Raw genomic sequence first — 27,190 nt, 5'->3', positions numbered from 1 at the left:
AAGCAGATTTTATTTACATGGAAAATAAATGTATAGGAATGTTAATACATGTAACAAAACTTTAAAAGTTAGCAATTTATTTGATTAATTTGACTTGGCAACTTCCTCACTACTGTACAACATGTGACACGCCCACTTTCATTAGACTGAGTGGAAGTGTGGTGTTCACTTGGGAAACAACCACTGTTACTGTGTCACAGAAGAAATCATGAATCATGGATACTCAACGGCGACCTCTGGTGGCTGTAATATTTCATTTTTAATTTTGTGAAATTTGATTGGCTCATGCCGCCTGATACCCAGCAACCGAAATGCTCTTTTTAACTCTTAAGACTCATTCCCCGAATAAATAAACATTTGACTTTTTATTTTTTAGTTTTTATTATTTATTATTTATTTATTTATTTATTTATTATGCCAACATTTCTTAAATTTGTTGTTTGTGGCTCACATTAATTACATTTACATTTAGCCAATTAGCAGACGCTCTGATCGGACATACATTTTAAATAGAAGCCACTTACACGGCAGGGTACTTACTGAAGCAGTTCTGGTTCAGTATCTTATCATAGAAACAGACAGCACCTCACCTGGGAACTGAACCGACATTCATTCAACTGGACGAATTAGCCCGAGGCAGAATGGATTGAGACGTGGGCGTTTAATCAAAACACAGCTCTGCTTTAATGTTTTAACACACGCAAACTGCACTATGCATTCAGACATCCGTGAAGACTCATTCAAGACCCCATCACAAGGCTGTGTGCTCCATTACAAGTGTAGTAAACTCCACCTGTTCTTTTTATGGAACAGTTTTGTGCAATCATGACACTGGTTATACACACGCATTACCTGAGATGAATATGCATACAAACCCTTCTCATCAGCTAAATAGTGTAAGAACTGAACAAAATGTTCACAAGTTACATTCTCTGAGAATTCATTAAGGCGCGAGTCGGGTGACAAATCACAGGACGCGTTTCATATGAATCAAAGTAAACAAATGCACAAGTGATAATTTTGCAAAAGAATAAATTAATGAACACTAACAGGCCAAAGTAATGACCGATATATATGAATATATTTGATATATTAACTGTGGGTACACAGCACAGTCTCTGACACAACAAGCAGACTCATTCGCTTACCTGAAAAATTCTTAAATCCACAATCGAGTTTCAATATTTTATCAATAAGCTGACCAAAATTAGGCCCAAACACTTGTGGATCTAATTAAAGTCAGGATGAAAACGATAAAAGAATTAAGATTTTTTTCCCCCCCTTACCAGAGAGAAACTGCCACACAATGATTTCAGATTAGCCAAAAGTAGGAAACCTTACAAGGTAATTAATGCTTAGCCACCCCCTATAGTTTACATTGTGCATTGGTGGTAGAAGCAAAATATTGTCAGAAAACAAGGACAAAGAAATGTTGAAACCACAAACTTAAGAATAAAAAAGATCTGTCAAAGTAAGGAATGAATGAAATGCTTTCATAAATACCGTACACATTTTTAAATATTTGTAATAATCTGCATTTGCTACTTTCCAACACATAATGCCAAATAGTTAGTACTTAACTCTGCTGCACATCCTCCCCTCTCTCCCCCCCACCAAAAAAAAAAAACAAAAAATGAAAGATGTGGACCTGCTGTTCTTTCCTATTTTAACTACCAGTATGTATGCAAACTCATAATCTTTCCTATTTTAATTGTACTGGCTTTAACCTGTATGGATGTAACCTTGCTGTTCTTTCCTATTTTAACTACACTGGTTTTAACCAGTATAGATGCAAATGCTACAAAATAAAAAATGAAACATATCCTGCCCGTGTTCAGCCTGTTGGTCACAAAGAAGCTTTGGCTATTAGTTTAACATCCACACCATCAGTTCTTATGTACAAATTAAGGCTGCTCAGAGGACAGACTACTCAATCGCATCCTCTTTCATTAAAAATTATTAAAGATATGTCTGCTTCACTACATGTATTTATGCATCGCTATTCTCTCAGTAGAGAGGGAATTACTGTTCCAGGTGCATCCTGTATTGAATGACAGTCGGCACTCTGTGGGTTAATATATAAAAACCCTATCAAATGGAACATGGCATCACTGAGGTTATATGTACGCTCAAGCTCTTTGCTCAAGCCTAATATTACTGCATTACTACATCATTTATTCTCACTGTCCTGCCGCTGAACTCTATGGTAACTGATCTCTGATCAGTATTCAGTTAAATAAGCACAATTTGTTGATAGGGGCTAGGGGTTGACGAAGACATCTTGACTGGTGTCTTCAATCCAAACATCACCATCCCCTCTTTGTAAGAAAATGTGCTTAGATGTGCATAGATTGCCATTAGAAAAGTATGATAAAAGGAATATACAAAAAAAAAAAAAAAAAATACACCTATTTCAGGAAAAAAAGGAGATTCATTTATGAACTGCAGGAGGAGGGTTGGGTAAGACACAGGTTTTGTGGTTTTTGATGTGGTACCACCTAGTCCAGGGGTGTCAAATATCATCCGAAAATGGATGGTGTGGGTACAGGTTTTTGTTCCAGGCCAGCATTAAAACACATGATTCTAATTAGCAAGGGCTTGATTGAAGACCATGATTCTAATTATCAAGGGCTTGATTGAAGACCATGATTAGTTAATTAGTTGTCATAGCGCTGGGCTGTAATAAAAACCTGCTCCCCCACCGGCCCTTTTCGGATTAAATTGGACACCCCTGACCTGGTCCCTCACGGTTAAGTGAGCAGCTGCCGGATCTCTCTATGGACGTGACACAGGAAGTCCATGTAGGACGCCCCTCCGTGAAGGCCCTTGTCCTCGACTAGATGCTGGCGTAGCAGCGCCTCCTGCTGGTCTTTCTGCTTCACTATCAGGAGCTGTGGGGAACACGAGAGAGGAACTCATTTCAACACACGCACCCTGCCCTGTGTGGGTGGCCAGATGCCAGATGGGATTCGCTCATACAAAATACTCCTCAAAATCCCCCTTCCTCAGCTGAATCCCACACAAACAACATGCGTTTTAAATATCATCCATCTATCCCCGTATGGCAACCCTGGACATCTGGGGTTTGATTCCCAGATGAGGCACTTCCTTTGTGCTCTTGAAGTACTTAACAACAACTTATTCAGCAAATATCCAGCTGTATAAATGGATAATAAATTTACTTGCAAAGAATGTAAGCTGTCTATGTAAGCCACTCTGGACAACAGCATCTGCCAAATTCCTGAAGTCTAATGTAATATAATTCATATGAGTGCACTTGAGTGCAAGTGTGCATGTCCATATGTATTTCAGCTGTAGCATTAGCCTTTATTTTGATATCCTTATGTAGCCGTTTATTTATCAGATGATGGTGCCTGTAATGATTGACAAGGCTAATGTTAAAAGACACGTAAATGGCGACAACGTCACCAGAGTGCTAAGGTACATAGCAGGTGCAGCCATAGAGAATTACAGAAAAAATGGTTCCAAAAAACAGGGAGAGGAAAAAAACAAAAAAAAAACTTTTTCTGCATATTTCTAGTTGTGTACCTTCATTGAATGAGATCTCTGTTGTCTGATGAGCTCGATAATGGATCGGAGTTTCTTGGACTGAGGGTTGTCCAGTTCAGGTAATGACCTCTGTGGGAAAGAAGGACAGTAAATATATTTTTTTTAATTAAGTACAAACTCAAATGACTAAGTGAGCTAGGAGTAAAAGCAATAAAGCTCTGTGACGCCACAAGGGGGCGCTGTCTCACCACGTCCGACCCGATGTGGGCCAGCGAGGGCACGTTGAACAGGTTCTGGATGAGCTCGGGGGCGCAGGTCTGGCTCAGCCAGAGGAAGAGGAGGCGCCCGTTCTCCAGGAGGAAGAGCCCCCCCTCAGAGAGCCGCTCATCAGAGCTGCGCACTGCTGGCGGTAACCCCTCGCCAACGGCCTCCATGTTGTGCTGTGTGAAAGGGGGGTACGATTGGGGGGGGGGGTTAGACACACACACCACTGGAGCCTTTGTGCTGTATGCCAATTGGAGGTAAATATCATTCGTTTTTGTCCCCTTTTATGGGCATAAATAAATTTTTTAAAAAAGCTATGAAAAATAAACTAGCCCAGCTTTAAAGCTCATTGTTAAAATACACTGGGGATGTTTCTGGAATTTTGGGTTTTTGGTGGCGCTCCCCACCCCCAGCACATCTGCTCCTCTCACCAGTGGGATGAGGCGGGGGTAGAAGAGGACCTGGGTCTCCTCCACCCCCATGGCGGTGACGGCCATCCTCTGGAGGGCGCGGTCGTCCGTGGAGAGGTCGGGGCTGGCCACTAGGGCGGCGCTCTTCATCAAGCTGTTCATGTACACGGGGAAGACCTTCATGGCGTCGGGCAGAATGAGCTGGGGAGAGATTCGGGCCTTTACTTCTCACACGCTAACGACAGCCAGCGACTGCGGCACCGCGCGGCTAAAGCTTCCCGCCATCCGGGAAGAGGGCTACTGCCAACCCTAGCTAAGGGGCGGAGCAGATGTGAGCCGTTTCGCTCAAAAACACACAACCTCGCAACTGTAAAGTTTGGGGTTTCCATGACAACGATGATAGGGAGCGACTGCGTGGGTCAGTCCTCTCCCTCCCTATCCCAAGGCGGCAGACCTTTGTTGGTTCAATTCAGAGGCCAGGGTATTCCCACATAGACTCCCCGCCATCTCTGTTTATGGGCATTACGGCTTAGACTTCTGGAGCCAGGCACCACTCCCTAGAGGCTAGCCTTAAAGGGCCAGACACGCTTTTAGAAAAAGCCACTAAAGGAAACCTCTTTAAAAAAGAGAAGTGAGTTAAGTTCACCGTTGTAAAAGAAAAGTCACAGAGTAAGATCACCTCACGTGACTTTACTGCCGCCAATCATCTGCACACCATACAGGGCAAAAACCCCCCCCCCAAAAAACGCGGTTCTGACCTGGCTCACAGCAGACGGGTTGGCACAGTTCTTCCTGTAGCAGGCCAGCATGTGGGCCGTCTGGTTCACCAGGATCTCCCTCACCGTCTTCAGCGGCTGGTTGACCATGGCACGGTACGCTGGGGAAGCAGAGACACGGGTACGTCAACGGTGGGGGGGGGGGCTTGGGGTGGTGAATCGCGCTCCAAAAACACTTCACACACCAAACCAAACCAAGAACCCTGACTGACTTTTCGGATGCTTTTCTAGGTGAGGACACCATCTCCACTTCCTGTTTCTATATCTCTCTTGCAGGGTCAAATGATCAAAAAAAAGGTGTTTTTCTGTCACATATCAGCGATTTTCATCTTTCAAGCAGAGCTTGAATGACAAAAGAAGAACTCTAGTCTCAATAAAAAAAGAATTCAAATTTCGATTACAGGGATGTTGACTTTTGAGGTCCACATGGTGTACAGACATGCTAAAAATGTGTTTCAGTGCTCATCCTTAATTGTATTAAGGGTGCCTGTGATGGGTCCTCTTAACGCCCCAACATTTTCTCATTTTAAGCCCCCTAATGACTTTCTAATACATACTTTCACAGAAATTGAACATGCCTTTTCAGACAGACGAAGCAAACACAACACAAAGCACAATGTGCAGACAGACTCTGGTTAGTCCAACCACGTTCCCTGTGAAAGTTACAGGAAAGCAGAAGTTTGTTCGAGTAAATTTGCCACGGCTGAACTCAAGCTACCGGATTTGGCGAAGAAGTTGATGAGGGCGTCGGTCTCGCAGGTCTTGTAGAGGTCGGCCAGCTGGGCGCTGCAGGTCAGGCCCAGGTTATGGATACGCAGACGCCTCTGTCCGCCAACTGTGGTGTAGAGTAAGGCACACTGCAGACACGCACACACACACACACACACACACACACACAGACACACACACACACACACACACAATGAGCTGGTTGCAATGCAGTTTAATGGGTACAGACCAAGCCCCACTTGATACGATTAAGAGCGCTGATATCAGTGAGGTATGAGACACTGACACTATGACAAGTTCAAACAGCGGATTTTGAAGGTTCACAGAGTTGCCTGAATTCATTCATTCATTCATTCATTCATTCACTCATTCACTCATTCACTCATTCACTCATTCACTCATTCACTCAAGCTCAGAAGTAGATCCACAGGACACCTGTATCACACCTGTATCAGGGCTCCGGCGTCCTCGGCCAGCGTGTCGTCGTGTTTGAACTCCACGGTGACGGCTTTGTCGCTGTCCACGGCGGCCATCTCCACGTCGGTGGTGTTGTTCATGTGCAGCGCCCCGAAGAAGTCTGTAGGCCGGAAGCCTGAGGGGCAGAAGGGCCTGGTCAGAGCGCAGTTTCAACGGAAAAAAACAAACAAAATAAACCAACAAAAACTGAAATTAACCGACAACTCAATCCAAAAAGCTTAAGACCTCAGAACATTCTGTACATGCAAGAGGAAAACAAAAACAAGGAAAACCATGATGTGTGCGTGCGTGCGTGCATGTGTGTGTGTGCGTGTGTGTGTGTGAGTGTGAATGTGTGTGTGTGTGTGTGTGTGTGTGTGTGCACGCTGTATTAGGCTCATAACCTGTGCTGGTCCGAACACGCATGATTCCATCAAATCCTATTGGCTTCTCCACATCTCTCCGCAGGTCACTGAGAAAATGGTCCCCATCAACTGGAACCTGAAAAATATGCAAGTTTCAATCTTCCCTCTAGGTGGCAGCAGAGCCTAAACCACATCGAGCACAGAGCCTGTTGATACACAAGGACACATCTGTGCAATCATTCAAAGCACAAGATCCTCTAGGTACCACTGTTAATGACAAGCCTTATTATAAAATACAACTTCTTTGTCAAAACTAACATAAAGTATGTTATAGAATAAACAAAGAATATATAGATATATGATTATGTATAATAAAAACCTTCAGGGAATATGGTTTAACAAAAACATTACATCAGCCCTGGGTCTGTGGACCCCAAACATAACTCTTAAATCTACTGTACGATTTCACAGAAACATACTTTTCTTTTCTGTGCTCTGGTGCTCCAGTGTAGAGGTATGGTGAATGTGGTAGGAATAACGTTAAACCAGAGTACAGCCAGAGAAGGTTTATAATGAGGTCACCTCTTTTAGTTCACCAAAAGTTAAATAATTAGGCGAAACATTTGTGAAAGAACTATTTTTACAACCTACTCTACCAGTTAAGTTCAAGGTAAAATTGGCAAAAATGCACTGCATATCTTACACATACAGAAATATCAGAGATGTACTCATACCTGTCATTCCAATGTAATTAAGTAAAAATAACTTACACAACCAGATTTGAACACTTGTGTACAAGCAGTAAATGAATTTACTCAGTGATGGATGAGACAGCAGTTCAATTTTAAAAACCCAGTTCTGCCCCCCCCCCCCCCAGTACACCTTCGGTCTACCCGTACCTGGAAGTTGCTGTACTTGTACACAGACCCCCCCGTGTGCATTGAGACAGAGCCCATTGTGGCCACGTCAGTGTATTGGCTGGGGAACAGGAAGAGGTCCACACAGCAGCCAATAGAAACGCAGTCCTGCACCAGCTGCTCGTAGACCCCCTTCTGAGGCTGGAAGAGAGTCTAAAGACAAACGGGAAACATGGTTTTACTGTGTGTGTGTGTGTGTGTGTGTCTTTTCTTGAATGTATTATCATGGGCCTGACTAAAGATGATAATGTTTTTTTATTCACCTGTTGATCAGCCTGTTGTTTGTATTGCGTCATTTACAACTAGGATTTTGGCAGGGTAATGTTCATTACAGTCCCCAATTGTTCCGTGTATTTCTTGTAAACACTGGTTTTCATTTTAATTGCTGGCTTTACTACTGGTTATTATTCATGCAAAACTAATGGATTAACAAAAACAAGTCTACTAATAATGAGGTTCCTTTAATTAAATGGAAGTTACCTCATCGTACCATTTTTCATTTTAATTACTTGAAAAAAAATTTATGTTCCTTGAAAAAAAAAAACTTGGGCAGGTTTATAAGTCATTGGTTGGCTTGTTAAAAAACTTTACAGCAACCAGTTTATAAAGGATCACCTTGGAGTTGGGGGGCTGCTTTATACAAATTTTATACCGAAAAAAAAACTGTAAAACCAGATAATAAAGTATTCTCCACATTCACATGAAAATGCCAAATGAATAATGCGACATTCCAGCACGGCTGTAATCGGACCCAATCTGAAAAGGAATCTGGACTCTTACTCTTTGTTGGTGGACCCTTTAACCCTTTGAAGAGTAGGTTTGGTTTTTTGGAATGTTTGTTGGAATTTCTTTTCAAAATTTCAAGTCAGTGTTCCAGATCTCTGCATTCAATTAATGGTAGTTATTGTTGCATCAGTATTGGAACGTTCAATTAAGAGCATTTTTTATCACATACCTTTGACTACTTCCTTAGTGGGTTAAAACCTTTACTATGCACTGTCAAATGTGGAAAATAACATATGGTTTACCATCTCATTTTTTCATACCATTACCATTATAAGGTCTTCTGCATCCACTGCAGTGACAGTTGTGACTTTTTTGCATATACGTCCATGCTCTGCCTATACACAGGGTGATTACCCATAATGCACCAAAATGAAATAAGCTCTGACTGCACTCGTTCCTTTCAGGAGACCCACCTTCTCTTTGTCGGTGTTGATCAGCTTCCTGTCGTCCCGGTTCCTCAGTTTCCCAGGAGCCTCAGCGGTCGGCATGGAGTTGTGGAAGATGAACAGCTTGCCGCTGCACTCCGCGGCCTGCGGAGAGGGGACAGCAGGGGGCGCTGGTGAGGCGCTGCTGCGAGAAGACTCCGCAGTGCTGCTTCAAGCATGAACGGCTGCTTATTGGTCAGCAATAAATAATCACGACAGCATATTACAGTCATGAGCATCTTGAACAATCCCAAACTCAAGCTCTTTTGAAACAGTGGAACATAAAATTTTTTGGGGGGAGTTAAACGACGGGACCGCTCACCTTCAGGGCCTCCACGCCGGCCTGGATGACCGGGGCGAACACAGTCTCGTTCTCGCTGGTGTTGGCGAACATGTCGGGAATCTGGTCCAGCAGACTAGGGCGACACAAAGCACAGGACAATCAGGGCTTTTCATAGGGAACACCGGCTGCAGCCAGTCCACTGAACATAATGCATCAATGCACCTTTCTAATGAGCTGTGTGTGTCATACATATGGCAGACAGTAGGCTAGAGGTTTGTGAAAAGGATTATGAAGGTCCATTTGAAGTCAGTGCAGAAGCTGACTTCATGCAAAAAGTGTGATTATTTCACTGAAATGTGTCACGTTGAACGTTTACAAATGAAGCTCTAAGTATTGCACATCCAGGTCTAATGAGGTGATGACTAACTTTGCAAACATGAACAAAAGAGCAGGCCACAAATGCCTCTACTCTAACTGGCCTAATTTATCACTGATGTTCATACGTTACTTGTCCTCATCAGGGTACATGTACACTGTTGCATTATGGGAGTCGGCGGCCTGGTGCGCACGTACTTGTTGATGACGGAGCGGGACTCCTGGAAGCTGACCAGGAAGCCGTCGAGCAGCGGCAGGAACATCTCAGCCACGTCGGACACCACCATCATCTGGGGCTGCGCCAGGGCGCTCTTCACGTTGTAGAAGTGCAGGATCTTGTTGTAGGTGACGAAGCCCACGCGGACCCCCGAGCTCTCCGCCCCTTCCTCTCTGAGCGGGAGAAAACGGGGTGATGAACAACAGGCTGGGGTCCCATGACGGCAGGTCACATGATTTACCAAAAGCCATGACCACGGTCACGGTCTGTGGGACCGAAGCCTAACTCCACAAATGAGCAAAAGCAAAAAAAAAATCGACTGTGCGGATTCAGAGAGGAAATATGGATTCCTACTGGATACTGTCCTTCCTGTGTAGTGACATAGCAACTGCTGTTCTTAGAAAAGTGACAGTAGTGAGTAGAAAAGTGTTCTCCTGCTGAAGTTTGCACTCAAAACCACCTCCGGGATCTTTGTACTGTCAAACTGCAGGAGCTGTCTCTCACAGGAAAGAGTACCGGAGGCCTGGTGCTGATCTTTAGCAGAGAACACAGCCAATTACAGTGAAATACATCATTCTGAAGCTGAAGGAGGATGTCTGCAGTCCACATGGTAAGTTTTCCCAAGAATTAAATTGCATGCAGGAGGAAGCTTTCCCCCCCTGTAGGGCTACAACATTTCTGAGGGGGTTTGTCAGCTTTGTAGCAATTACTGCAACGCTTCCAGACAGGCAAGCAAAGAGGGGGATGAACAGAACACACAAAATCATTTAACCCTTTAAGGCGTGAGATCACAAATATGTGATTAGAATGTTCTTCACTGAATGATGATGTAACAATCACTACTGGTGACTGAACGCACTGGAGTTCTAGAACATTCACTTGAAATTCAGAATAAAACATTCTGTAGGTTCTGTAAGAGGACAGTGAGGTTTCTCCACAGGGCTGGCCGTGAGGTGAGGGGTAGGGGAATTGAGAGACCAGCACCAGTGCATGTATCTGAACACAAGCTGTAACCAGAGAAACGATGCATGCAATCAACAGGACCTGTACTTCACTACGTCAAGAGAGCCTTGGAACTAAATGGCTTCCGCACAACCAACCCAAACAACGTTTACACCCCAAAAGGTTTTATTCAGTCCCTCAGTGCCTCTAGCTAGAGGAACATTTACTTCTGGAGACATAACACTACATCAGTGTCGCACATACAATTGGTACTTGGCTGAATCTCTGCTTGAATTAAAACTTGAGTATTTTCCAGAGGTTTTTTTTTTTGTTTTGTTTTTTTTTGTTTTTGTTTTGGCTCAAGCCAATCGATATTGGCTCGCCCCAGTCTCCACAGACCAGCACTGAACTCCAGCCCAACATTTTCAAACAAAAAATATAAAAAGTATTTACACAAAACATCAGCGGTGGCCTGAGCCAAGAGCTCATTAGAAGAGTTCACCATCGATTCCAACCTCTTTTCCTCCAAGGGAAATGCCTTGTGAATGGTACATCCATCGGGCCTACGTGCCTGTCTTCAAAGGCCCTAGTGGTTATCAGCTTTTGTCCAAAAGTCCACATCAAGATTTATATTTAACATTAACAAAAACTGGAACTTCCTGGAAAGAAAAATCAATGAGACCCTCCTAGAATTTTTTTAATTGGAGGAACCTTACAAAAGGCCAGATTGAGGACAGCGGCCCTTCTGACGCTGATTTTGAAATGATCGGCACATCTGAAAACTTTCCTCAAGTGGTTGCAGGACAACCCTAGAGGCCTCTTAAGGTTAGTAGAGCAGAAAAAAAGGATATTCGCAGAGATCTGTCTGCTGTAATACCACAACATTCAGGAATAATGAAACAAACTACAACATAACCCTTACTTTCATATGTGCCATTTGTTTTAACTTAAAAAAGAATTTATGTTATGAAGTACAGAACATCTCCAACAAACACCACCTACGGTACAAGACAAATGTGAAGAGATTTTAACTCTCACAGAACATATGTTCCTCTTCTCCTAAGCCTTATAAACTCAGTGAACTAGCAGCAAACTGTGATATCAAAATATTTCTGTTATGCAACATGACATGCATGACAGGAAGCAGATTTAGGCCACCATATACACTCAGATGCAGAGAAGGTAAAGTAAGAGGCTTCGTTTCTGTTTTACTGGATACTCTGAACCTTGAACAATGAGGAAATATTGTCCATTTATAATCACCATCTATAAGTGGTAAACCCATTCACAATAGACTACAAGTAGATGTAAAGGACCAAACCCTGCTAATCTCACTGAAACAATGTGAGCCAAAATGTGTTTCAAATTAGTTGAGCTACTTAATAACAAAAGGCTTTCCAAGCACAACACCAGAGGAAAAAAATCAAACTTGACACCGAGTTCCTGGCTACACGAAACTTCTCATTCAAATGTACTGATTACAAGCTTATGTTTTTCAGGTGCATGCAGAGGAGTTTTTTTCAGGAGAACGAAGTCTGATAAAAATCAGTCCATCAGACACTGTGTGATCCACGAGTCCATTTCCCGCCAAAACCGCCACAGTAACACACAGACAATCTGCAGCAGCTCCATTAGCAGACGCCAGAGGTTCGAACGCCAACGTCTAATAAAACATTTTCAGTTTTTAAGCCCTCGCTTCTGCAGGTCTGTGAACAGGGGGTTCTGAGATGATGAGAAAAGCCAGATAAGTGTGCAGCACATATGGGATGTCCTTATATGGGCATTGACGGTACGTATGGGATGCCCTTGTATGGGCATTGGTGGTACGCATGGGACCATAGCTGCGACCGACTACGATCTCTTATCAGGATGGCGACGGCTGTTTTTTGGGATGTTGTGTTGTGAGGGGCCTCGCCTCTCTAAATCCCAGAATCCCCCTCTCACTCTTCCACAGAGCTCTGTTTGAACAGCCAGGCCCTGGGAGGCACACGTTTCTGCATTCCAGCTCAGCACTCAATTAATTAGGTCTGATTGAGTGGTTACACCAAGTTCTGGCCCAGGCCTGGAACGCTGTATAACCATGGGGGTTTCCTGTACTGCTACTCGCCAAAATGATCCTCCTTACTGACCTGGAAGGCTGAGAGGACCTCAGGATGTCATGACCTTTGACCTCAGAAACTACACCACTAAATGATAACAATACAGGAAACAACTAATCATTTCTTGAGAAAGTTTGCATGGGCGCCTTTTACATTTCAGCTAAATAAGGGAAACGCTATTCTGTGTCATTTGGCCATATAGAATTGGTGGTGTTAAGTGGTGTTAAGTGCATCCCCGGGGCCACTGAGGCACAGGTGCAGCAGCGTGTGCAGGTACCGCACCTGGGCAGGTGCTCCAGCAGGGTCTTCAGCTCCTCACACACCAGTCTGACGAGACCGCTCTGGACGTTGGCGTAGGACACGTCAATCATGAAGATGAAGGCCGGCGGGTTGGGGGGCTTCTTGTTCTGAGGGGGCCAACAGACACTGTTCAACAATTACACTCGCATTATCGCCCTCTTGTGGCAAGGCAAGGTACTCCTGTTCACCGCCTGGGGAGCCGCTTAGCAAGAGAGCGAGCAGGTCACTCGGTGAACACAGGGAGATACTGTTTCATGGGCCGAGCCTTTTCCTCCGGTCGCCGTCCAAGAAATGCTGTGAGGCTGCCAAGAACTAAACCTCCTACATCCGCACCCCGGAGCAGACTGACCTACCGAGGGGCGTTTTGACCCTATATATGCCAAACTGCTCTGAAACAAGTTCCTCTCTGAGTAGAAGCCCTCCCTGCTAATCTGCGTCGGGTCACAAAACAAGCATCTCCTGCCCGTAGGATACAGGCGCAAATGAACTTCCAGCCCCAGCGACGGCACCGCAAGCTTTGTTCTGGCCCAGATTCTTATCAAACAGCGGATGCACTCTGTCCTTGTCTTTGAATACCGAAAGTATGTCATCATGCGGTCTATTTTCTCCTCTCTTTCTCCTCGCTAAACAGACTTTTTCAATTTAAGCAGCTGCCAAACTCGCTGTGTTTTACAGCAATGGAAAAATGCAACAAAAAAAAAAAAAACTGCCTGACTTTTTCCTTCAAGGTTAAAGGAAACGGTGCGTTTTGTTTTGGCCTAATCCCAGGTGTAGCCTGCTCCTTCACAGAAAACAAATTGGCAGAAAAGCCACTGAAGTCCAAACCTTCTTTTAAGGTCCAAACCGTGATCAAAGGGATTTGCACTAGGGGAATGCCCCAAATGCAGCATTAAGCATATCGTAAGCCACGTTCTCAAAACACAGGCTAAGCCCGTCGTTAATGTGCAACCTGACGCCCTGACGGCAACCAGATAAAAATGGAGTACTGCCACACCCACCCTGCAGTACTCCATCGTGGCAGCGACCTCGTAGGATCCGAGGGAGAGCTCCGGCCTCTCGTAGAAGTCCACCCGTCGGCCTACGTGGTCCAGGTGTTGGAAATAGAACGCTGGCACTGTGCGTACAACAAAAAAAAGAAAATAATAATTACCTTTTCCGACACGAGAACGCGACAAGCCCAAGACCCGGGAAAGGGAGCTCGCCCCGGCTCACTTCTCAGTAATTACGGGTGACATTTCACAAGCCCGAGGACCTGGACGGGGTCAAAAACCTCATAATTTTCCTATTAATACCGTAACATAGCAACCGGCACTGAAGTTCCAGAACACCAAATTAAAGAAAGCACATCACTGCATACTCAGTCTCCTTCAGCGATACCGCTGGTCTAAAATATGTTCACGTATTAACTACAGAGTAATGGCTTACATATTACATATTTGTTTTACTAATGTACATTAAAAAAAAACGTGTATGCTTGTGAGTACATAATACAATATAAAGTAATATATAAAACATAAAACATAATGTAAGCAAATTATTTGCATCAAATCATCATAACATGCCCTATGTTTAAAAATATATATGATGCACAATAAAATGTTCAGTGTTAAACCAACTCATACAGAGTACATATGGTCCCTGTTGGACTCGTGTGTACTCAGTGTTCAATTAGCACCGGGTAATTTACTGTGTGGTATGTCTCTAACCAACACAAGCTGTGCTCGAGCACTGGGGTTGACCGCATGACCGCAGGTTTTGGGGTGAGCGGGAGACGTGGAAGTGGGTCCCTCTTTGTGGGGGGGGGGGGGGGGCTTCGTCAGATGGCGTACGCACCTTCGTTAACACAGTTGCAGAATCCGCACTGGTACCGCCTGCCCCCGTCCGTGAACTGCATGAAGGGGCACATGTAGGCCTTGCAGCGGTTGCATCTGATTGGTCCGGACTCGCCGTGGTCCACCAGGTACAGAGGGGTCTGCAGAGGAACCGAGCGATTTGATTGGCTCACCTGCAGAATGCCAGTGTTCAGCTGGACCAGTCAAACTCATAAACCTCACTCCCGCGGAAGCCAATGATTTGCTTTGCGCTACATAGTTCCAGCAAGTCACATCTTCTCTGGATTTGATGTTCAAAGTCTTGTCAACCTTATTTTCAGCTTATATTAATTACTGGCCTACTGGAACCCAAATACTGGGACACTAGCTAGTTCAGGTCCAGAATTTTAATTCTGTTTTGGCCTGGCAAGGAAACTAGTTCATTCATTTATCACACAGTGCTTTTGTGGTACACGTTGAAATTTCTCACGAGCAGCGCGTTTTTCCTCTCGGGTACCAATAAGACCAATAATAAAACAATTCAAAATCACTTCCATTGCTTCAATACTGGCCAATATTATGACAGCCAATTCCATTTTAATATAAAAATTAATTATCTTTGTTGAACTTTTCCCTTGAAACCACTGTCACTTTCCACAAATACATGTTAGTTTATTTATACTGTATGGCTGAGAGAATGTCCATACGCATGCACTTTTAATAGACCTTAATAAGGCAGAAATACCATACAAATCACCGGTTAATTTGTTATTTTACATGCACTCATAAAAAAATAGGACAGAGCATGACAAGACAGATTCCTGTGCTGTCTTAATTGCCTCAGTAATAGATGTTCTGACAGGTATGGCTGACATCCTTTAATCTGTTTATAATTCAGCGTAACCTGACCTGTCAACATAACAGGATGTGCCAATAATGTAAGTCTGCGCATTGTCAAATTCAGATGAACGGGTCTGACTTGTTTCTTATTCCAATGCCTTAGAAGACAGCTTGGCTATGCAGATTGCTGCCAGCTATCTTTTTAAAACACGGTGAACAAACACACCTGTGAACTCGAATCAGCGATAGTGGACACTGATCATCTGGCCTTTTCACGTTCTTCTTGTAGAACCCGAGTCTACATTATCCTATGTACACTAGGCGTGACTCATAACCCAGACAAACATTTCCCTCTTACGAGAAAAATACTCCCTCCCTCCCTTGCACAATGAACTCAAATCCACACGCTCACACAAAGATCCACAAGATCCACATGTCTCTGTCCATACAGACCTTCTGTAGACTGTTGTACACCGTCCAAAGAAACCTCGCTCCCATAGGAAGCCCCCTCCACCTTTCATAGGGACCAGACCTCTCTCAATTCCACAGAGACCATCATCAGTACCAGAGACTGATTCCACAGCAACACCCCTTCCCATAAATATGCCCCTCAATTCTACTGAAAGACCTCCTTCCACAAATACCCCCCTCAATTCTACAGAAACACCCCTTTCCACAAATACCCCCATCAATTCTATAGAAACACCCCCATCCAAACAGACCCCCCTTCCTTCCACAGAGAAGGGACTCAGTAAACGTACAGAGCCATCTCCCCCAACCCATCACTTCCCAGTCCTAAAAGCCATGGACTGCAGACTATTAATCCATGACAAAGACACAGGGAGGGGGGGGGAGGTCAACCCCAAGCAGCTGGGGGGGGGGGTTAACCCCAAACAGCTGTGTACACGGCAAACAGCCGATGTATGAAGAGATACAGCATACAGAGGGCTAGAATTTTGATCACTCATCTTCATGTTTCTAATCCAGTTTCCTCCCACAGCCCAAAGACATGCAGCTAGGCTAACTGGAGCCTCTAAACTGCCCATAGGTATGACTGTGTGAGTGAATGGTGTGTGTGCCCTGCAATAGCTTGGCGACCTGTCCAGGGGGTATCCCTGCCTCTCACCCAATGCATGCTGGGACAGACTCCAGCACCAGCCCCCCCCCCCCCAGCGACCCTGACCATAGATAATGTATAGATAATGGATGGATGGATCGTCATGTTTCTGAATATAATCCTTTTCATATTGTATAAACGAAACCAGACCATCTCACAACTGTACAGCTCTCCATGTGTATTCCACAGAAAAACAGTTTTTCCCTCGCTGTCAAACCAAAAGAGTTCATGTGGTGAAAGAGAGTTTATAATTAGATTTGTTTACTCAAGGGGAATCTCAATCGCTTATACAGAGAAACTGTTTAAAAAAAGATGTCCAAACACAGCCCCGTAGTTCAAGCTTAAGTGGAAAACATATGCGATAACACTTGAGATTAACAATAAATTGAATTTCCATCAAAAATACTGATGATTATTTTTTAATGCGGTTTATGAAGTCTGGTTGTAAAACTCTGTTAGATAGTCTCCTTCACAAAAGGCATGATGAATGGGCAGTGAATGCTGTGTTTTGTATTCAGTAACAGCTATCTATTTGGAGACTAGCTTAGACAAAAGGATTAACGGGGGGGGGGGGGGGAGACACTTCTCTGATGTATTTTTGGCGCGGGACAGGCGGACACGATGTTTTAATCCCTGTCATCCACCCCGTTCCGCTCAGATGGGGCACTTTCGCTAATTTACTCTTCTGCGAGGTGGAGCGGGCTCAAATTCCCTTAAAAGGCCTCCGACCTCCCAGCACTCTCATCTCTTTACAGGAACGTGGAAACTTTTTTTTTGCGGGCACATTTTAAGGGCCACACAAGCTTAATGCTGCCCTGAACTCATTGCCTTTCTGCTCGGGGGACACTTCCAAACTGCACAAGCGCACTGGAAAAACTGGGAACGTCTTAGTTTAAACAAGACAGATTTCAGTGTCTCTAAATGAAAACAGCTCATTTAAAACCATTTTTTTTTTTACATATAGTCGGTTAAATGTTAAACGCATCCATGGCTACTGCTTCCTGAAATCAAACGTGCTATCGGTTTTTAAAAAATTGCTGTGTTTTGTGGACCATGATGCATTGCTGTTTTGGGGCAAGGGGGGTGGCGGGGTTCATAGGTCAGCACACTCAGACGCACCGAGACGAGGCTCACCTCGTTTTTGGGGACGGCGGCGAAGGGTTTGATGATGGCGGCCAGGGGCACCTTGCACTGCTTCGCCAGGTCTGCCGTGCAGGGAAAGGAGTAGGCCGTGCAGCGTATGTAGCGGGGGCTAGCGTTGCCTGAAAAAAAAACAACACGGGGGCCAAGTCAGGAGCAGACCAAAATGCACCAAAATTAACCGTTATAAATCAAACTGCCTTTTAACGATCGAAAAAAAAAACCCTGAGGACACGGAACCGACGAGAAACAGCTTGTGAGTTTCCGTTTGTCAAGAGACAGGGGGTATTTTTACATGTTTGTAAAAAAAACAAAAAAAAAAAACAACGTATTTCCACAGAAAAAATAGATACAAATTTGCTTTTGAGTGATTTTCCTGTGGCTTCTGGCTGAGTTCCAGAATACTGCCACAGAGAATAACAGCAGCAGTTAGCCAACAAAATATGATGCTCATCACAAACAAAGAGGGTTTAAATAGATTTCCAGCAACAAAAAAAAAAAAATGGAATCGGGAAACATTCACAAAGGTTTAAATTTAGAAAGAAGAAAGTAGCGAAAAAAGTAAATTACTTTCTGGGCAATCTGGGTACATTAACCACAACAAAATCTGTGTATTTAAATAGTGTGAATCGTAAAGTCTTAATTTTTCAGCTTTTCTTTTTTTTTTGGATGACTCACCTTGATCCTGCACCACAAAGTCTGTGGTGACCAAGGGGGGCACCTGTCCCCTCAGGTTAGTGGCATAAACCTGGCCTCCACGCTTGGCCTGGTCATCCTCAATCACCTGAGTCTGTGGAGCAGAACAGAGAGAACTCTAACCATGCTGATTATACTGTGTGTGTGACATCATCAAAGTGCTATAACTATGCTAATTACATGTGTGACATCATCAAAAGCGGACACCTACAGTCCCAAGAATGCACAGTGATGTGTGGGATTCATGGGTGGGTTCTTTCTTTTTGTTTTAGTTACACCATGTCCCCATTTATGAGCCAAAGAGGATATTTCCAGCAACAGCTTTGCTATACTTAAGCAACAAAGATAATCTGCCCCTTTGTTTTTCCCGTAAAAGGCGTTCATAAGTTTCCCTGATGTGACTACAGAACCAAATACACTAGCACGTCCGCTAGTAACTCATCATAACATGTTCTCTCTCATTTTTCACAGCCTGACACAGGTTCAACAGGCAGCATGTGGACTTCACATTCCACTTAAACTGGTTTATAAGGCAAAGAACACTTAATCTGTTAATGTTGCTGAAGCTCAGGATGTACGCAAAAATCACATTAAAAATTCCCTGAAGCCCTGTGTGGAGGCTTTGGGGTTTGACTCACTGATATCATCTCTTTTTTCTGTTGGTGGCAGTTGCAGTTTTGCCTGAATCTATATGCAGCAAATATCAATTCACCTTGTTCATTGCCAAGCATAAGAGAATGACTCAAAATATCAAACAGTAAAATGGAATCAATTCAAATTCAAAGTTCAAATGACACACTGAAACAGTGCTGAAAAAGCACCATTAAAAGCCTTCCTTCACCTCAGGAATCAGCTGTGTCTTTTGAAGCTGAAATTTATTTTTCTTGGCAAACTGACTTTCGAAGGGAAGGAACAAAACACGCACACACACACACACACACACACACACACACGCACACACGCACACACACGCACACACACACGCACATGCACACGCACACACAGGTTTGGGGCTGGTCGCACACTCACCGCACTGGGAATGGAGTCGGGGTCCAGTTTCTTTTGGGGGGGCCCCGCCATTTGTGCTGCTCCAGGGGGGAAGGCTCCAGGGAAACCGGGCTGGGGTCCTGCCAACTGCCCCGCCCCATACGGACCTGAACCGGCCCACACATGGGTCACACTCAAATCTCGAATTACACACACTCATTCAGCTCCCCTCCACAACATATAATAACAATAATAATAATAATAATAACAATAATACAAGCACAGTTTAGTGACCCCAACAGTCACCAAAACTAACTATTTAAAAAATCGAGTTTGTGAAGAAAGAGTATAATGTCCACGTTTATACTTTGCATTTAAGTCAAAGGGCAAATGTTGATTGAACACAAGGCAGCATTTTCACAGGGAATTGCTGCAGTAGAGTGGGGGGAGTGGCCTAAGCACAAGCCAATAGTGCAAAAGTTCTATGACATCAATCGCAAAAGTGCATCAGCAATCAGGACCGGCTGAAGTTCAGCAAACACCCGATAGCGTTTGGACAGGGAGGAGCTCCTGTGACAGGTCGGCTGAGCAAATGTTACCAGAGACAGAGCCCAGAAATGGCCTCCGCTCCAAGACACGGGCTTTGTAGCCGCAGAGCAAGGAGCTGGGCTTTCAACCAGCAGGGTTGCAGGTTCACACTGCAGAATCCCAGGCAGGATATTGTCGTTGGAGCCTTCAGCAAGTTTCTTAACCGGAATTACTTCAGAATATATATCCCAGTGACTCAAATCACAGTCCTCAAGGGCTGAGAACTGCAGGTTTATCACACTCCCTTTACCTGAGAGTCAAGTGTGAACACAGTCCAGCCAATCACTAGCACTAGTTGTTCAGTTAATTACCTGGGATAAAAGAAAACCAGGGCCGGATTTGGATTCAAGGGCCGGATTTTAGGATATATTATTTGTATGAACGGATACTATGTAGAGATTCAAAAAAGTTGTGTAAATCACTATGGACGACAGTGCTTGCTAACTTCCAGTAGTGCATGTAATGTATGCATGTATATAACGTGTATGTAATGTATGTAACATCACTGGTCATCACCTTGCTGTGCTGGGAACCCCGGAGGTCCAGGAGGCTGCTGGAACCCGCCAGGTCCGAGTGGGGGAGGGCCAGGGAACTGCCCGGGGGCTCCCATTGGTGGAGCTGCTGTCATGGCGCCCATGGGCGGAGGATGTCCCACGGCAGGTGGAGGAGGGAGGAAAGTGGGAGGAGCTGCAGAGCCAGCGGGCGACTGAGGGCCCTGTGGGGGTGCGGGACCTGGAGACAGAGAGATAGAGAATGACACTGCATGACAAACGGAAGTTTCTGAAATATATCCAAACTGTTAAAATTCATGTTGGTCGTGAGTGGTAGTTTCCCCCCCCCCCATGTGGACATGTATTTCCAGAAACTTCTGTAAACTCTCCAGCCACGTCGGTGATCAGGTATTTCTGGACTTGAAATTTCCGGGTGTGTCCTGAGACGTGGATGGCCATGTCTAGCAACTTATGCCAAGTGTCTGGACAAGAACGCCTCCATGCACAAAATTATGGCATCTGAGGTGGGAATGTGTGCTTGAAATGAGGGTGAAACGTATGCATAGCAAGCAGTTCACCAATCCCAGGGCTTTTGGAATACGTTCTATTCCCGCCAAGACGGCGAAACGTACCGTAACCGCTAATCTGCATGCCGCTCAGCTGATTGGTGAGCTGGTGTGTCGGGGGCGTGGCCTGTGCAGGGGAGGCGGGGCCAGAGAGCATAGCGGGAGGAGGCGGTCCATATGGAGAAGCAGAGGGAGCGGAGATGGGAGGAGGGAACCTGAAGGTTCAGTTAGGAGGTTAGGGTTAGGTATAATGATCTTATATCTTCACCAGTACAGTTTGAGCAATGGTATGCAATTTTCACACAGATCGTGGAGATTGTCCTTCAAACGCTCCTGAAAAAGGTCTGACTGCTAATGAGCTAACATGAAAAACAGCATCGCTTGCTGAAATTAGTTGCAGTGACATTTCAACCAACAGTGACAGACTTCATCACTATATTGAAATAGAACAGTAGTAAAAATGCATAGATTTGCCACGTATTTATTTTTTTTGTCACCTGTGGTTGCTCACCACTAGGCCTGTCACAGAATGGGTTTGTGATGGTATGACAACCCTCCTGAATTATTATGCAGTAACCATGGTTTCGTGGGATCAATGACTAACTGAAATGCACTGCTGTAAGAGAACAGCATGTAGCCTATGTACCCTCACCCTTCACGTGTTCAGGACCAAATAGCTACGTTCGATAGGGACAGTTCTTGAGCTAAGGACTTCCGATTACTAACAAAAACCTTTTATTTATCATTTTATCATGATTTATATTTATGACCATCTCGACGCGAAATACTGCGATATGTATCTTGTACTGCCCAAACATCTGAAATAATTTCTGTTATTTTAGGCCATACCACCCACCCCTAGTTCAAAGACACAATATCTCACAAAACATCTGGCTATAAATCAATTCTATTCTTACTCCAAATACAGTTTAAACTACTCTCTCTATATCAAACACACCAAAGCGCTATGTTTGCCTTGACAGTTTCATAAATGATTATTTTGTGTTTATGTAGCTTGCCCAGGAATTGCAGATTTATCTTTTGGTCAGCTGGAGCCACAGCTGAAAGCTACACTGCAAGCAAACAACCCATCCAGTGGATCTCCCCACTGCATGCAGGACAAGCACATCTTCAAGCACAATGGCCTTAATGCATTACCTCTGGTGGTGACCCCCATTTTGAAGACCATTGAGGCTGAACTGGGCGGGGCTGAGGGGTGGAGGGACGGCGGATGCCAAGGGGGGAGGTGATTTTAGCGCACCTGAACACAAACGTCCCAGTCAAATGCCAAAAGTCATAACAAGGAGCATCATTGAAAACAAACAGCCAAAGTGCGTGGTGATTATTGATTACCCTGCACACAGACAGACAGAGTATAAATCCTGCTAATCAACCTGCCAGTGGCTAAGAGGTACATAAGCCAGGGATAGGCAGTTTTGGAGGGCTGGCGTTAGCTTTTTGTGTCCAACAATTAGCCCAGACTCTACTAGCTCATTAGCTCTATACGCAAATCTGTGTTCACCCTGTAGCTTAGATCACAGTTAAATGGCTTAGAGTAGGCCTACATAGGTACACAAAAACAGCCTTCAGTTGTCATTCATTAACATCAAGAAATTAAGCTGAAATGTCAGATGTAATTATTGGGGCTAATTAAATAATTAAGAGCAGATGTTGACATGAAACCCCAAAGCAGATATTATTCCCCCCCCCACCACCACCACCACAATCTACCCCTGATATAAGAAAACTCCCTTACCCAGCTGTCCAGAGGGGTACGGCTGGGGGGGTCCATAGTGCCCGTACAGGGGCTGAGCAGGTGGGGCGCCAAATCCTGGCTGGTACCCCCCCATGCCAGGCGGGGCCTGGGAATAAGGGGGCGTGGCCACATAACCCTGCTGACTCATCGCGTTAGTCGGCTGTTATGCTTTTCTCATTCCAGACGGGTGGCGTTCATAAAGTCTGCAGAAAAGAAAAAGACAGGCCTGGTGATGTGGAATGGACACACATCACTGTACAGCTGAGGACACAGATGCAATAAACAATAAGAACCGATTGTGCAATAAAAAAAACTAAACGTTATGGACAATCAACATCAATAATGGCACTATTGGTTGGGGTGAGGGCGACACGGTGGAGCAGTGGGCAGCACTGTCTTCTCACGGCAAGAAGGTTGTCCTGGGTTCGAATCTCGGCCTGGCCCTTTCTGTATGGAGTCTGCATGCGTCTGCGTGGGTTTCCTCTGGGTACTCCGGTTTCCTGACTGGCTAACTGGAGACTCTAAATTGCCCATAGGTATGAGTGTGTGAGTGAAAGGTGTGTGTTCCCCGGGGACAGATTGGCGGCCTGCCTAGGGTGAATTCCTGCCTCTCACCCAACGCACGCTGGGATAGGCTCCAGCACCCCCTGCAACCCTGACCAGAATAAGCAGATAGAGACAATGGATGGATGAATGGATGGATGGATAGTTGGGGTGAAATGCTGCTCATAGCAGAATGGCCTAGCAGCTAGAGACATGAACTGGTAGTCATGTGGCTGCAGGCTTTAATCTTCTGCTGGTGTAGGCCTACTCTTCAACCACTTGCCCTTGAATGCTTCTGTACATATTTATGCAAAACATTATGCACAATAACAAATGTCATAATGTTAAAAATTAAATGTGAAACATCAAAGCCTGGAGTGTAGCTCTTCAGTTGCACCCTGGAGCAAAACACTTAGCATCTACTTATTATGTAAACAATCAGCTGTTTAGATGAGCAATACATAAAAATGTAAATTACGGAAAATTATAAATGGAAAGCAAATAAATTATGTTGTGCAATAAACAGTATGTTCGAACTCCAGAGCTTGACAAGGCTCCATGGACTAAATTGCACAACGAAATTGCTGTAATTACATGTCTCGCTGCAAATAAAACACTATGAGCACATTCATGTTACAGGCGAAGATACTGTAAATGTGACAGACTAATGATTGGGCAGCGGTGAGAATAATAATAATAGTCAGAAATAAGAAAAGATAATTCTGTAGCTGCGCATAGTTACTTAAGCATTCATAGTAATTACCTCCGATTGGTTCATTTCAGGAGAAGAAATAGCCTATAGAACGTAAGAGGCCTCGAGATGTTGAACTTTAATATGACAGCTTCTCCCTCCGATAACAACTGCACGTGAACTTTCTGACTTTCCGGTGCGAAACGATTGTACTACATGTTGTAATACATGTTCTGTGGTCAATCTTACAGATTTATTTTAATAGAATTTATCTAGAGAGCAAATCAAACGGCAATGCACCGTACCGTAAGACAACAGATGTGTGTGCTCAAAACTGCGGCGGACCATGAGTTTCTGGCCAGCAATTCTAACATTATTAATAATGCAAACACATCAAATATAATGTCCCCTGACAGAGACAGGGTTGAGTAATTTTCTATTTCCTCATCGCTTTCAACGTGATGATAACCAAACAGTCGGTGATAACGGCAGTTAGTAAAAATAAATCCACAAGAAAATAAATTTGTCTGTGTGACTATGCGTGACTGTTTAGCCAAGCATCTGCGATACATATGTTGTCAGCATAAATTTGATCAAAATATAATTTTTTACTAGCCTATTATTTTTGATATAGAACACTTGTCCTTACCTGCTTTCAATTTATGTGTTAGAAAGCGCACCGAAGTTTTGCGTGTTGCCAGACGCTTCTCTCAATGTTTCTACAATCATTCCTGTTTAAATTAATAAGGCCTCTGTCAAACTGTGCCCACAGTAAAGAGTATCATAAAAAATCACGCGAAAGGCTCGTTGACAAATTTACACAATTCATTCAGAGAAGAGAGCATCAACCATTTGCCACGTCAAAGATAACAGACATGCCGTTAAACGTCAAAACAACCGTGTCTATCTGGGAATACCAGATGAATAAAAATATGAAAAACACACTTTCTCTCATAAAACTATATGCAGCAATCATACGGACTAATCCCTTCTCCGATATGGTGTCTGCTTTCGTACAGCTGTGGTGCCGCTAGCCGGCTAGCTAACTGTCCGCACGGAAAAATGGATACAGATATTGAAACAAACTTCCAAATAACAGTAGTGAAAAAAGTAAGATAAATCATATCTGTTCAAATAGGACTTGAGTCCATCGCCCGTAAACTGAGCGTTTCGTGATTAATTGAACCAAGTCTCTTACCTGTGCAGCAGAAACGGTGAGCTGGAGGACCTTAAGCGTACAGTAAACAGCTGTGTTCACGTACCCGAAATGCCACGTCAAAACTCCAACACCGCACCGGGTTCACCCACGTCCATAGTGCAATTCACTGTCGACTTTGCGCAAGCGCAAACTAGTCTGAATGCCTTACACGTCAGCGGACTTCAAGCAATATCCAATACGAAGCAAGCAGCACCAGCTACTCATAATGAAAAGCAATACAAGAAACTCTAGGGAATTTTGTTTGCTCTGTTGCCTGTTCTGAATACAAGAGACACACAGAAGACACACAAAAACTAGAAACCATAAATGACAGCTGTAAGTTAGGGCTGGAAGTGCCTAAGCCGAAGCCATACATGCTCTCCCTCTCTCTCTCACACATACATACACACACGCACAAAGGCACACACACAAAGACACACACATTCACACAAACGCGCCAACACACCCTCTCACACACATACCTTCACACACACACACCCTCTCTCTCTCTATCTCACACACACACACTACACACACACACAGAAACACACACATGCACAAATGCACACACAGACAGCCACACACATACACACACACTCACACAAATGTGCATGATCTGAAAACGCGTGTACACAAACACATGCACATTTATTCCCTGTTTTTAATTTGTCTTCTCCCTGTCTCCCATTGATGTCTAAGGAGAGGCATAAAGCAGTCAACGACCCTGCATCAGGATTCCTAGTTCAGGATCAAATGTTTGTAACGTGATGTACCTCATGCTTCAATACAACTATGTTTCTTGTATCTGATTATTGTATCTAATAGTAGTACAAGTAGCAATGCTAGTACCAGTTGTAGCAGTAGTTCAGTTGTAGCAGTAGTTTAAAAAAAAAACTATTAGTAAAATGTATATCTTCACTGGTTGCTCAAAAGTGGTGACCTCTAATTATACAGGAGATATTGAATTTAAATTTTATTATAATTGCTTTGACTCATTTTTTTAATATTTATCCAGAAGTGCAAGACTCTTTACACAGTATGCCAATATACTTATATTTTTTTATTATTTGGTAGCGGAGATCCCTTTTGCAAATGAATTTGCACATGTGGAAATGAAAGACAACTTTATGTGTGCTGTATGTACCTATGCCCCAGGGCACCAGTGCATTGCTGCATGCAAACAAAGAAACTGCAATAGTTTGAGCCAAAAGGGAACAACTGGAATAAGCCCCCCCATTTGAGAGTCATGGTCACGGTCAAGGAGAAGGACAACCGGCCGTGCCAAATCCTGGCAAAAACACTGACATTGCGGTCAGAACATTACTGGCCAGCGTGCTACAGAAAATGTCCTGGAGGGAACGAGGCCGGATGCGCTTTGCTTTGAGAAAATGGGGTTGTGCAATGGAAACTCTGCAGATACTGAGCGCTTTTGCTGATGTCTTTTGGACGTCCTGCGGAATTGCTTCATACAGTCTGGATCCTGGAATTAATACATTTGCTGGACTTGGGTCGATGTCAGCTTCATACTTGGCAGTTGCAGCATGCTGGGATTTACTTTTTCCAGAATTCAGCACAGTCCCTGCACACCGCCACGCTCACTGTTTCCGAACCTTAAGCCCTTTGGGGCGTTAAGATCACAGATATGTGATTAGAATGTTCGCAACTGAACATTCTAATGCTGATGTAACAATCACTACTGGTAAGTGAAAGCAACGGAGTTCTCGAACACTGATTTACGGTAGAATTTTGTGAAACGTTCCAGAAAAAAACCTACTCTTCAAAGGGTTAAGATGACCACCTTTACCAGAAAGCCACACATATCCAAGCTGTGGATGCGGCATGTGAACTTGAACCTGCAGCCATTACTGTGCAACAGTGCCAGGGATGGATAAGACCCCCCCCCCCCGTTCCT

General features: G+C 44.2%; 1 protein-coding gene across 2 annotated transcripts; it reads right to left on the bottom strand.

Annotated features, from left to right (window-relative positions):
• Window positions 1-642: 642 nt before the first annotated feature.
• Window positions 643-25,438, bottom strand: LOC135254459 (protein transport protein Sec24D-like). Of its 2 annotated transcripts, XM_064334636.1 has the most exons (24): window positions 25,279-25,425; window positions 24,730-24,811; window positions 22,847-23,049; window positions 22,249-22,351; window positions 21,157-21,305; window positions 20,550-20,765; window positions 19,488-19,612; window positions 18,441-18,552; window positions 17,757-17,884; window positions 14,688-14,826; window positions 13,853-13,968; window positions 12,837-12,961; window positions 9,495-9,686; window positions 8,961-9,054; window positions 8,627-8,743; window positions 7,410-7,580; window positions 6,550-6,646; window positions 6,136-6,281; window positions 5,679-5,817; window positions 4,943-5,061; window positions 4,206-4,385; window positions 3,759-3,950; window positions 3,550-3,639; window positions 643-2,891 (listed from the first exon to the last, which is right to left on the bottom strand). In XM_064334636.1, exons 3-24 carry the CDS (start codon window positions 22,992-22,994, stop codon window positions 2,751-2,753), a joined length of 3,039 nt encoding a protein of 1,012 aa, XP_064190706.1. In that variant the 5' UTR covers window positions 22,995-23,049; window positions 24,730-24,811; window positions 25,279-25,425; the 3' UTR covers window positions 643-2,750. The 2 variants fall into 2 exon arrangements, with proteins under 2 accessions (XP_064190706.1, XP_064190704.1); XM_064334634.1 differs by lacking the exon at window positions 24,730-24,811 and having other exon boundaries at window positions 25,279-25,438.
• Window positions 25,439-27,190: the final 1,752 nt, after the last annotated feature.

This window comes from Anguilla rostrata, chromosome 5 (assembly GCF_018555375.3).
Source record: "Anguilla rostrata isolate EN2019 chromosome 5, ASM1855537v3, whole genome shotgun sequence".
Lineage (NCBI taxonomy): Eukaryota > Metazoa > Chordata > Actinopteri > Anguilliformes > Anguillidae > Anguilla > Anguilla rostrata.
The sequence above is the reverse complement of the archived record's forward strand: the minus strand, read 5'-3'. Positions and strand labels throughout refer to the sequence as shown.

Bases quoted from the DNA above. Each gene is read 5' to 3' on its own strand.
- LOC135254459 (XM_064334634.1), bottom strand. From the start codon at position 22,994: ATGAGTCAGCAGGGTTATGTGGCCACGCCCCCTTATTCCCAGGCCCCG. The intron at 9,687-12,836 runs GTGCGGTACCTG...TCTCCCGCTCAG, and splicing joins CTGCTGGAGCACCTGCCCAG to AGAGGAAGGGGCGGAGAGCT. The intron at 2,892-3,549 runs GTACACAACTAG...TGTTCCCCACAG, and splicing joins AGAGATCTCATTCAATGAAG to CTCCTGATAGTGAAGCAGAA.